General features: G+C 43.5%; 1 protein-coding gene across 9 annotated transcripts in view; it reads right to left on the bottom strand.

The window, feature by feature from the left end:
* The window catches only part of SH3GL3 (SH3 domain containing GRB2 like 3, endophilin A3), a 116867-nt gene that overhangs the window by 40105 nt on the left and 65622 nt on the right, over nt 1-11140 (bottom strand). For 7 of the 9 annotated variants that reach the window (XM_049614325.1, XM_049614330.1, XM_049614331.1 and 4 more), the window contains 3 exons: nt 8908-8976; nt 3516-3588; nt 668-811 (listed from right to left, as the gene is read on the bottom strand). In XM_049614325.1, coding sequence (XP_049470282.1) covers nt 668-811; nt 3516-3588; nt 8908-8976 — 286 coding nt within the window. Of the gene's footprint in view, nt 1-667; nt 812-3515; nt 3589-8907; nt 8977-11140 lie in introns of those variants that run through there. The other 2 variants (XM_049614329.1, XM_049614332.1) reach the window with 2 other exon arrangements.

The raw sequence follows: 11140 nt of genomic DNA, 5'->3' as shown, positions 1-11140 counted from the left end.
GTGTACGTGACTAGGGATGAGAATACACAAAGGGCTGTGAAGGTGTATGTGACTAGGGATGAGAATACACAAAAGGTCCATCACCAGATACGTGACTGTGGGTGATGTCAGCACTTCCTTTCTTGTATTTCACTAGCTTATATTTTCTAAGCCTTCTGCAACAAACGTGTATTACTTGGGTGATATAATAATAATAAAGCTTGTTAACATGAAGGTACTGTGGGGTGCTTGGGTGGCTCAGTCAGTTGAGTGTCCGACTCTTGATTTCAGCTTGGATCATGATCTCATGCTTCGTGGGTTCAAGCCCCACATCGGGCTCTCTGCTGTCAACACAGAGCCTGCTTGGGTTTCCCTTTCTCTCTCTCCTCTCTCTGCCCTTCCCCCTTCTCTGCCCCCCCCCACCCCGGACAAAGTGCTCCCAGGTGATCTGTGAACAGTCACGAAGGTGCGGCCTCCCCCCTTTGCCTCTCCCCCTCCCCCCCAACACACAAAGTGCTCCCAGGCAATCTTCGAACAGTCACCCAAGGTGGAGCCTCCCCACTCCTCTCTTTGTCCCTCCCCCCCTTCCCTCTGCCCTTCCCTCCCCCTTCATTCACACACACACACACACACACACACACACACACACACTCATACAAAGCGCTCCAGGCGATCTGCAAACACTCACCGAAGGTGGAGCCTTCCCCGAGCTCCCTCCCGTACTTTAGCATACAGTCGCCCAGCAAGCCTTCCGTCTGCGGGTACCCGGTGGTTTTCACCTGTCCTCGGATCTTCGACACAGTGTTCAGCATCCCTAGCTTAGCTCTGTATGCTTAAAAACATTGTCATTTGTAATTCTTTAAAATGACAAGGCGGAGCGACAGGTACATGGCATTTAACAAATGACGGCAAAACTGAGGTCACCCCGGTGGGCAAGACGTGGGACACCTGGAGCATGTGAAAGGGACTGTGTGACCTATTTCACGTCTCACGTGATTTTCCCGATTCTTTTTCCAAGTGGCCGGGCGGCGGGGGGAAGAGGGGGTTGCTAAGCAAGGGAAAATGGAAACGACGCACACGTCATTGACTCCGCACATCAGAAGTGTCCCCGCGGCACAGGGACACACAGAGCAGGGCCTGCAACACGCACGCCCAGAGCCAGATGCCAGTACCGGGGAGGCGATCCTACCCGGGGACCAACGGAACACCAAGGACGGCATCGCCGAGGTGGATGTTTCAAACCACCAAAAGGCCCCTGTCACCCTCCCGGTCCCAACAATTTATTCGGAGTGATTATATTCAATATCCTGATGAAGGGCTTTGGCGCACTCCTGTTGAGGAAGCTGAGCCAACGGGAGGAGACGAACTCCTGCTGAGTGAACAGGAGTCTGTGTTGATGCTCCTCGGTGCAGGTCGGGTCCCCTGCCCCGAGGGAAAGGACGGGCGGCCACTGCTTCTCAACTTCTCTTCCCCGACTCAGGCCATCAGTGCTTACTGATCCCGGCTCTGTGTGGCACACAGTGCTAACCCCTCCGGCTCCAGAGGGACCCAGGACAGCGGCTGCCCTACAGGAGCACAGAGCTAGTCGCTGCGGGACAGAATATAGGAGATGCACCGGGCAAATAAAGCGTGGTGTGACCATAACAATATGCTGAATACAGATAGCAAGATGTGCCTACAAAGTGCAGATATCACGTCAACGGTATAGAAGGTGGGATGTTTATGGTACAGAACCAACAGATAAAGAGGAGGCCAGTCTGACCTAAGCTGAAATTAAAACAGGATGAATCGGGGGGGCGCCTGGGGGGGGGGGGGGGCTCAGTCGTTAAGCATCTGACTTCGGCTCAGGTCATGACCTCACGTTTCATGAGTCCAAGTCCCACATCAGGGAAGCCCGAGCCTGCTTTAAGTGAACCTCGCTTCTCTCTCTCTTCCTCTCTCTGCCCCTCACTCACTTGTGCCCCCCCCCAAAACAAAACAAAACCAAACCAGGATGAATCAGGAGAGATCTATGGGAAAATATGACTATGAACTGAATACCAAGCTAAGAACCTGGGCTTTTATTCCCCGGGCTAGAGAGCGAATCACATACCAGCTTGTGGCGTCTGTGATAACTCCAGGAAGTAAAGAGGTACGCTTTCATTTTCTTTTACTTTAATAATCACACTTGTTTTCATGTGTTCTAGGCCAGTGCCTCTCAAGCTCTTAAGGTGCATACAAATCACCCGAGGATCCTGTTAAAACGCCAAGTCTGGTTCAGTCTGTTTGGGATGAGCTCAAGGCTCTGCGTTTCCCAGTCTCTCGGGTGAGGCTGAGGCTGCTAGTTCGCGGACCACACTTTGAGGAGCAAGGCTTCAGACACTTCTGGTGCCAGCCTGTTTGAATCTTGCCTGCCTCAGCTTCAAAGCAGTTTTCTTTCTGGTCCCTGTGCTCCAATAGCCACACGCACGCGTGGCTCTTCCTTCCCACTGCCAGGGTGGGGACTGGGAGGTGGCAGGCATGTGGCTGACATCCACTAAACTGGCAACAGCCAGAGGCCTCTGTCCTTGCTGGCCAACCCCGCTCCTACCCCATTCCAACGTCAGCTCTTTGACGATGGGATCTGGGTCCCAGGAACCGGGAAAGCCCCTCTGCCAAGAGGAAGCCCTCGCTAAATCTGTGCTGATTTATCGGGAAAAGGAACTTACATAGCTCATCTCAGTCACTGAGGAGGCCAGAGAAGAGAGGCAGGAGTGCGGCCCTTGAAATTACAAACCTCTACACAGTTCCAAAGAATCCTATACCCGCCAACCTCCCTGGACGCAGTTTTTATAAAATTTATGTTTTGAAATTGTTCCTGTCTAGATTTTCAGGTGGTTGGGTCTGTAGGGGAGTCCTAACGCCCAAGGGAGTCACAGCGACTCCCTGCAAATAATACGTTCCTAAAAAGGAAGGCAGTTTGGGAAATTTGCAGAATTCAAGGCTTGGGTGCCCTGCCCCCTGTTGGTTTCTGTCATTTACAACCCAGGAAAAACCCATCAAGGGATGCTGCTTCACAACCACGGAATTAAGAACCTTCTGTCGAGAAGCTGATGCAACAAGGGACCTTTTCATGATGCTTTTCCTGCCTCATTTCTTTAGCATCTGAGCTACAAAGTGAAATTACAATTTCAATTATACCTTTAGAGCAGGATGACAGAATTTTTTTCTAAAAGAGGAGAGGCCTGAATAAGAAAACATACCAAACATTCAGTGGGTCTCTGAGGCATATCCTAAAATGTGTCTTTATTGAGCAGCGCCTTGCTGCTAAGACCAAGTCTCTATCCACAGGATGTCACCATAGACCACGGGATTATCTGCTCTGTTTCTCATCAGCTAGGACTCCCTGAAACTACCTTCGGTCGCTGGCGGCTTGACTTTAAAAAACTGAAATTCATTATTTGGACACAGAAAACACTGTTTCTAAGTTACATCAGCCATATGCCAAGCAAACATGGGTTGTTAGTCTATGACAGTGAATGAACAATAGACTATGTCGAGACATTTTCTAACTTTACCTGGATTTGGCTGAAGATACTCTGTGGCTTTCGAAAGAATTTCTGCAACAGCTTTATTGGTAACATCTATTTTCTTTAAAAAAAAAACAACAACACACACACACAAACATAAAAATGTTGGTAAATGACAAACAACGAATTCACAGGAAAACAGAGGTAATATGCGTTAATTTGATATGTATAATACTATTAACAGATTTTAATCCAAATGAGTTTCAACATTTTGGGGGAGAAGCAGTATTTTTCTCACTATGATTTTGGGACAGCTCTTCCTCCCCATGATGTTGGAGAACATTCATTTCATTTTCTTTTTAACATACAATGAGCAGTCATGTATTATTTACAAAACTCAGAGGAGTTACTATGCTCCACTCGATTACTGGACATACCTGAAGGCCTCTCCAGCCAACACCAGGCATGTCTCAGCCCAACTTTCCTTCTTTGCTGGGTGTACTTGAGTGCCTTTGCTTGTAAGGACTCCCTAATAGCAATTCACATTAGAAACTACGGCACTAAATCAACAACGAAAGAATCATTCTCCCTAACACTACCACTCACAATAAACACCCAAGTGTCCTGTGGGCAGATGTTAATATCAAAGGTTTTCTATGTTGAGACTGAGTCTTTCCCCCCACAAAACCATTTCTGGACACTGGCTACTGGTTAGCCCGACACCGAATGTGAGAATATACAATAAAGTTCAACAGGCATAAAGTTCAATAGCTTCATTTCATACCATCAACAGCCTGAAAGAAAATATAAAGGAAAAGGAGATCCCATTCATAAGAGCAACATAAAAATACACAACAATAAGGAATAAATATAAGGAGAAAATGTACATCTATCTGAAGAGCCATGTTCCTACACGGGAAAGTTTAACTGTGCAAAGATGTAAGTCCTCCCCCAAATCACACGTAAAATTAATTCAAATCTTATGTTCCTTTTAATTTTTTCTTTTTTGGTTACAATTTGGCAAATTAATATTAAACTTAGGTTCACGCCTCCTACTACAGACTGGATCACAAATACAGACCTAAAAACAGTCTACAAAGGCACTAAATTACACAGAAGAATATTCCGAAATACAGGGGTGGGAAGAATCTTCTAGGCACAACACAAAACCCAAAATTCTGACCCTATAAAATTAAAGACTGAACAGTGAATAGATGTAATAACACCAAATTTGACAAAAGTGGCAAAATGAAACAGAAAGGAAACTGTATGAAGGACCCATGCTTAGCATCCATGATACTCAAAACTCCCATTTAAGAAAAAAAGCAGCACATAAAACAACCCAATTGGAAAGGACAAGAATATAAACTGGCAAGAAAACAAACGGGAAAAAATACAAGTTCCAACAGTTGACAAAATATCTAGAAAGACTGTAAATCAAAAAGGAGATACTTTCCACTCAACAGATTGACAAAAAAAATATTTTTTTATTAATCTGACCCAATATTAGGTGTCATACAGGTATGGAGGGATGGGCGCTTTCACACACACTGGGAGTGCAAAATGGATCAAGGGACAAGAACCTATTAATGGGCAGACCTCCAGGGACCTAGCGTCTGGAAACACACCAGCCAATTGCAATGACGTAAAAGGATGTCAGGCCATTCTATGTCTATTAAAAACTGAAACCAACTTGAATTATAAGCGATAAGAGACTGGCTGGGTAAACTGTGAGACATCCAAATAAAGGAATTCTCTTGAATCACAAGATAAAAAAAAAAAAAAGGGAAGCTCCATATCTACTGGGAAGATGCCCACAGCACACTGTCAAGGAAAGAAAGCAAGTTGTAGAGTGATTTATGATACAAGAAATTCATTTTTGTAATTCAAAAATCTATGATCTGGTCAGGGTCAGAAGCTTCCAACCAAGTGAGCTCAACCAGCCTGAAATTGGATTTGTTCCCATTAGCCGAGCGCCTAAATTTGGGGCCCCAGGAAGGTTTAAAAAGACAGCACGTAAATGATGAAGAAATGAATCACACCTGTATCACTGATGCACACACACCAGCTGTGTGTACGTGCACTGGGCCTTGTAGCGAGTTTTGCAAGCTCTGAACTCTCTTCAGTTTGTTCGATTGCTTATGAAGATTTTTGAAATGTTTAAGAGAATATGATCACCCAAACGTTTGTACTATTACAGTCTCGAGAAATTTAAGTGCTCTGGAAAACGCTTTTCTAAATCTGATGTGACGTTGGGGCGAGTTCCATGCATTGCATTTGTGATTCTAATTTGCAATGTCTAAGGGAATTTGCTTAATTATGTAACTGGAGATAAATGTTTAAGGATTTAACCTGTTAAGCCTATGACTTAATGGAAACTAACACAAAGATTAACTGAAAATGATTTTTATGTTGAAGTTACTAAATTTATAAATAAGATTCGTAAGTCCAGCTTAAGCTTAAGAAAAACTAGGTTTTAGATTTATAACTTTCCACAGTTATAGACATTCGACAGTAATTAAGTGTTCCTTTCAACGTATCCAACCCTCTTCAGACATGAAAAGGTACCAGGAAGCCAGGAGCTATCTCTAAAGGGTGACAGTGAGATCTGGGGCAGGGGTACTTTCTACTTCAGATCCTTCTCTCTTTGGGGGCAAAAAAAAAAAAGCCAAGGAACAAATGACCAAAAACTAACAGCCTGACGTGCCCATCCTGGAACAGCTTCTAGGACAGCCCAGCGATCAAAACTGCAAACAAACGCTTGAGAAAATAAAGAGGACACCCACTAACCACTTTGACAAACATGGGCAATCAAGATGAACACTGGAAAAATAATCCATGTGGTTTAAAAAACGAATGAATGAATGAGTGAATGAATGAATGAATGAATGAATAGAAACTTCCCTCCCAGAATAACTGAGAATGTCGGGTGGGGGGGGTCGTTCAAGCTGACAAAATGCCACGTGATGGCTTCTGCAAACCATCGTGACAAACAGGTGGGAGTACAGAGGTAAAAATTATTTTTGTGGTGTCTACCTGGTGTGAAGGCATCTCTGTTGGCTGATTAAATCTGGAATTTCCTTCAAATGTTGGTGCCCCAAATCCTCTGCCACGGACTATCCCGGACCTCAGCCTCAGCTAGAGGGCTGCTAGCAATGCTGGTTTATTTTTAAATTTTTTTTAAAAGAATCCATAGCTGTCATTATCTCCTTCTTACTCCTTATGTAATGTGTTTGTGCTCCTTAGTCACACTTGGTAGAGGTGGCTTTTTGAAAACAAAACAGTGGCTGGTTTTGTCGTTATTGTTTCCTATTTTATTGATCTCTACAATTCTGTCCTTCCACCTAGAGTGATTTCATTTGCTGTTATTTTCCTAGCTTCCTGGCTTAAATGATTTATTCATTTCCTTCAAACATATTTTCTATTTAATGTACGTAAGATGTAGCCATATACCGCAGGTTCTAACATACAGAATTTGGTCTCTCATGACCAAATGAACTTTGATTTTACTTGTCATTTCCTCTTTCAACTAAGAATAATCACATGTTTTTCAATTTCCAAACATCCAGAATTGGGAAAGTATACCTTCCTTGTAATGTTTTTTAGTTTTTCTGGAGCCTAATGTATGATTGACTATTTTAATTGTTCTAAATGGACTTAAAAAGAATATAGATTCTCAACTTGAGGTCTGTATCTATTTATAAACAAAGTTATTAATCATATTTTATACTAATCATCTATGAGCCAATCTACTATTGTCACTTATTCTGTTATTTTATGAGAGGTGTGCGAAATCTTCTACTCTGGACTTTGTCAATTTTCCATGTATTTTGGACAACTTTTACCTTACGTATTTAGATGCCATGTTATATGGTGCATAATGATTCATAACCATTACAATTTCCTGATAGACTGCATGACTGCATCTTTTTAATAACTTTTTTATAACCTTTTCTACTTAGTGTTTTTTGCATCAAATTTTACTTTGACATTACTATTCGTCCTCTACTTCTGTGTGCTTAGGATTTGTCAAGAAATCTCTCCATTCCTTTGTCATTTCCATGTCATGTTTTAGGTGGATCTGATACCATCCAACTCATCTCTTCCAGAAAGTCCTTAAACCTTCTGGTCACGTGTTAGATATTTCCCTGCTTTTCACTGCTGTAAGGAAATAAATAGATATTACTTTTATATTTCTTCTGTCATTCATTGGGGCTTTAGGAGGGAAAGGAAGTAAACAAGAGAGATCTCAGTCCATCAACTGAAACTGAAATTGCTAAAATGTGTTTATAAACTCAATATTTAAACTGAATCATTTTCTAAGTAATAAAGTTACCTATAATATCTTTACATACCAAGGGATTTTTAAAAGTCATTTCAGGTAGGCCAACGATGTTAAACTATTTCCATGTTTTTCAGTTTTTAAAAATTATGTTTTTCAAAAGCAAAACAAAACGTGCTTTTTCCTCTCAAGGTGCTAACACTTCTAGAAACTTAGCAGTGCTCATCCAGAAAGTAAGGAGCTTCCTGGAAGACAGTCTGGCCAGGGCCAGGTATCCGGAAGAAAGGAACCTCCCAAGCCACAGCCTGGGGTTAGACTTCTTCTGTACCTGCTGATAGCTCTACAACCTTCAATCTCCTGTATCCTCGATGTTACACTTGAAGGTAGATGTTCTGCTTTCTCTCTGCCCTCTCTCATCTGGGGAGTCTAATTATTAAAACAAGGCTATGGTTAAAGGGCCCAAGACGAAGGGGAAGGAAACTGAGGAAGCTGAACTATCAGCGGTCCCAGTTCTACCTCCCCCCGAGCTATTCCACACAGCTGACCAGGAAACAGGTTAAAGGACAACAGATTCTACAGTCTTCCTTTGGAGACTGTTACAATCATTTCTGTGACAAGCTCATCATATTTCCTAGGTGCTTTCATATACATTAATTTTTTGGCATAATTATCCCCAAATCCATGTAAGGCAAGCAGGGCACACATTATCCACCTGTGTCACTGGTCAGAAAAGAGGAAAAAAGCTTATCCAAGTTCACGCTGCCAGTTCTCAGAACCCAGATCAATGTCATTTGTTATCCAGCTACTACAACACATGGGAACAGAGTCAGAATCTGGTACATCACATGGGTGTATCAATCTTTATGTATTTGAATGGTCTCGTCCCAGAAATACATTTTGATTTTCTAGGATAGATCATCAAAATCATCACAATTACTACGGTCTTTTCCTTGCAATAATGGTTTGCCAAAATTGACCGTCTTTTGAGCATCCTGACGTTTTTCCACTAGAGGGCACCAACTACCCATATCCCATCGCCACCTTAGCGGGTCTTTACATCCCTGGCTGCCGCTCTAATATCCTTTACAGTATCAGTACATCGCATATCACAGTGAAAATCAAGTTTGTAATACAGTTGACATTAACGTGCTCTCTTACCCTCTCCATGTCAAGAAATTCGTCATCTAGTTTCGTTCCTTCAACGCCACTTATTTTTTCGCTAAATAGCTGCAGAAATAAACAAAGTAATTGTGTTGTATGATAATTTGTTACCACAATTTCTGACTCAAATTATTACCAGCAAAACCACCACCACCAACAACAAAAAATCCCCATTCATCTCATTGCATTTTTTTTTTACCAAGTCCTTTAAGAAAATCGTTGGAAGAAGTAACCCTATCAAAGGACATGGGAAGACACACATTTTTCACCTGCGCAACAGGTATTAATTATGCAACTACTGTATGTAAAGCACATGGAAGGTGCTCCAGCAGAAACACAGATAAATAAGATCCTTATCATCCGGGAACCCAGAGCACGGCAGAAGAGTTAATAAACACACACTCGATTACAATATAAGGGAGGAAAAATACGAGCAAAATAGTGCTGGATACAAATGATCGTCAACATACCAAGTAATAGACATTTCAGTGGTTCAGAGACATGATTCTGAGAGCCTGCAGTGGAGGGGAGGCAGGGAGACACCCAGGACCCACCCAGGACCTGTTTCCTACAAGGCTTGGCGTTTGAGCTGCCCATTTAAGGATAAGGGACATTTCCACAGGCAACACCGAAGGAGCCTTGCTTACAGCATGAGACATCTTAGAAAACCCCATGGAGACAGCAACGTGTAGGATGGGGTTTTGCCACCTTGCCACTCTGATATTTAGACTAGATAATCCTCTGTTGTGGGAGGCTGTCCTGTGCCCTGTAGGATGTTGAACATCATCCCTGGCCTCCACCCACTAAATGTCAGTAGCGCACAGGCACCCACACACTGACAACCACAAAAGGTCTCTGGACGCTTAGGAGTCACTGTGCAGGGCAAACGCGTCCAAGGAACAGCAAGAAACTTGCCTTAACTATAATGAATAGCGATCGAGGGAGAATGGGGGGAAATAAAAACTGAAAGGGAGAGAGGCCAGATCACACAAATTCTCAAATGCCAAGCTAACAGGTCTGGCTGAGAAGTCCCTCAAGATCCCTTATCAAACACGGTGTAGAGAAACCTTCAGCAAAGCAGCTCTGGCTGCAGAGTGGGTTGCATCAGGGAACACGGAAGAGGACTGGAAGGGGAAAGTACATCGTTTTCTTTAGAAAATCGCATCAACATAATTTGTTTACATGTTTAAAGTATTTACGTGTGGGACGCCTGGGTGGCTCCGTCGGTTAAGCATCCGACTTCGGCTCAGGTCATGATCTCACGGTTCGTGGGTTCGAGCCCCACATCGGGCTCTGTGCTGACAGCTCAGAGCCTGGAGCCTGCTTCAGATTCTGTCTCTCTCTTTCTCTCTCTCTCTCTCTCTCTCTCTCTCTCTCTGCCCTACCCCACTCACGCTCTCGCTCTCAAAAATAAAATAAACATTAAAAAATAAATAAATAAAATAAAATACTTATATGAACATAAAAAACAGTGGTAAAGGGGGGCGGTTAGCATCAATTAATAAAAAAAAATTGCAGGTTCTTTTAAATGTAAGTGACTTTCTGCTACTATTTCCACAACTATGGCAAACACAGAATTACTAGGCAATAGGAGGAATCCAGGTGTAGAGAATCTAACTTAAATGTGAGGTGAGAGAGAATTGAGAGGAGACGGGGAGATCACTAGTGGCCACGATTCTTTATCTCTTCGTCGCTAGATCTCTGTAGTTCCTCCTGGCCAGAGCTGGAGTCTGTCTACCCTCGAGCGATTCCGGGCCGGACTTGATGCTTGTTTTGAACCACGGACAGAAGCCCAGGCCTTAGCAGACTCTGCATGCTTTCAGTCATTCTCTTGAAACCCTGCTGCCCCCAAGTGAATTCAGGCCTGGGCTGATTTGCTGGGTGGTGAGAGATACGTGGCCCAAACACCCCCCATCAGGACAACCAGTCACTCTCCAGGACCAGAGCCCCTGGTTGGCCTGCAAGGGACTGCAGGCACATGAGAAAGCCCCCGGCCTAATCCGCTCACCCGTGGAAACATGAGTCGAATAAATGGTGGTGGTCTGACACTAAACACTGGAATGCTTTGTTACTCGGCAGAAGCTGGCTGAAACACTAGACAATAGTTCTGGTTTTTCAGGCTCTGTCTAGAAGTCAGAGAGGACTGTCCTAAGGCCTCGGTACAAGGTATAAGCTTCAACAGGAACAACTGGTAATCCCACTGCTTTACACAAAGGTCTTTACATGGAAG

Source organism: Panthera uncia, assembly GCF_023721935.1.
Source record: "Panthera uncia isolate 11264 chromosome B3 unlocalized genomic scaffold, Puncia_PCG_1.0 HiC_scaffold_2, whole genome shotgun sequence".
Classification (NCBI taxonomy): domain Eukaryota; kingdom Metazoa; phylum Chordata; class Mammalia; order Carnivora; family Felidae; genus Panthera; species Panthera uncia.
Note: the sequence above shows the minus strand (reverse complement) of the source record. Positions and strands in the feature narration are given on the sequence as shown.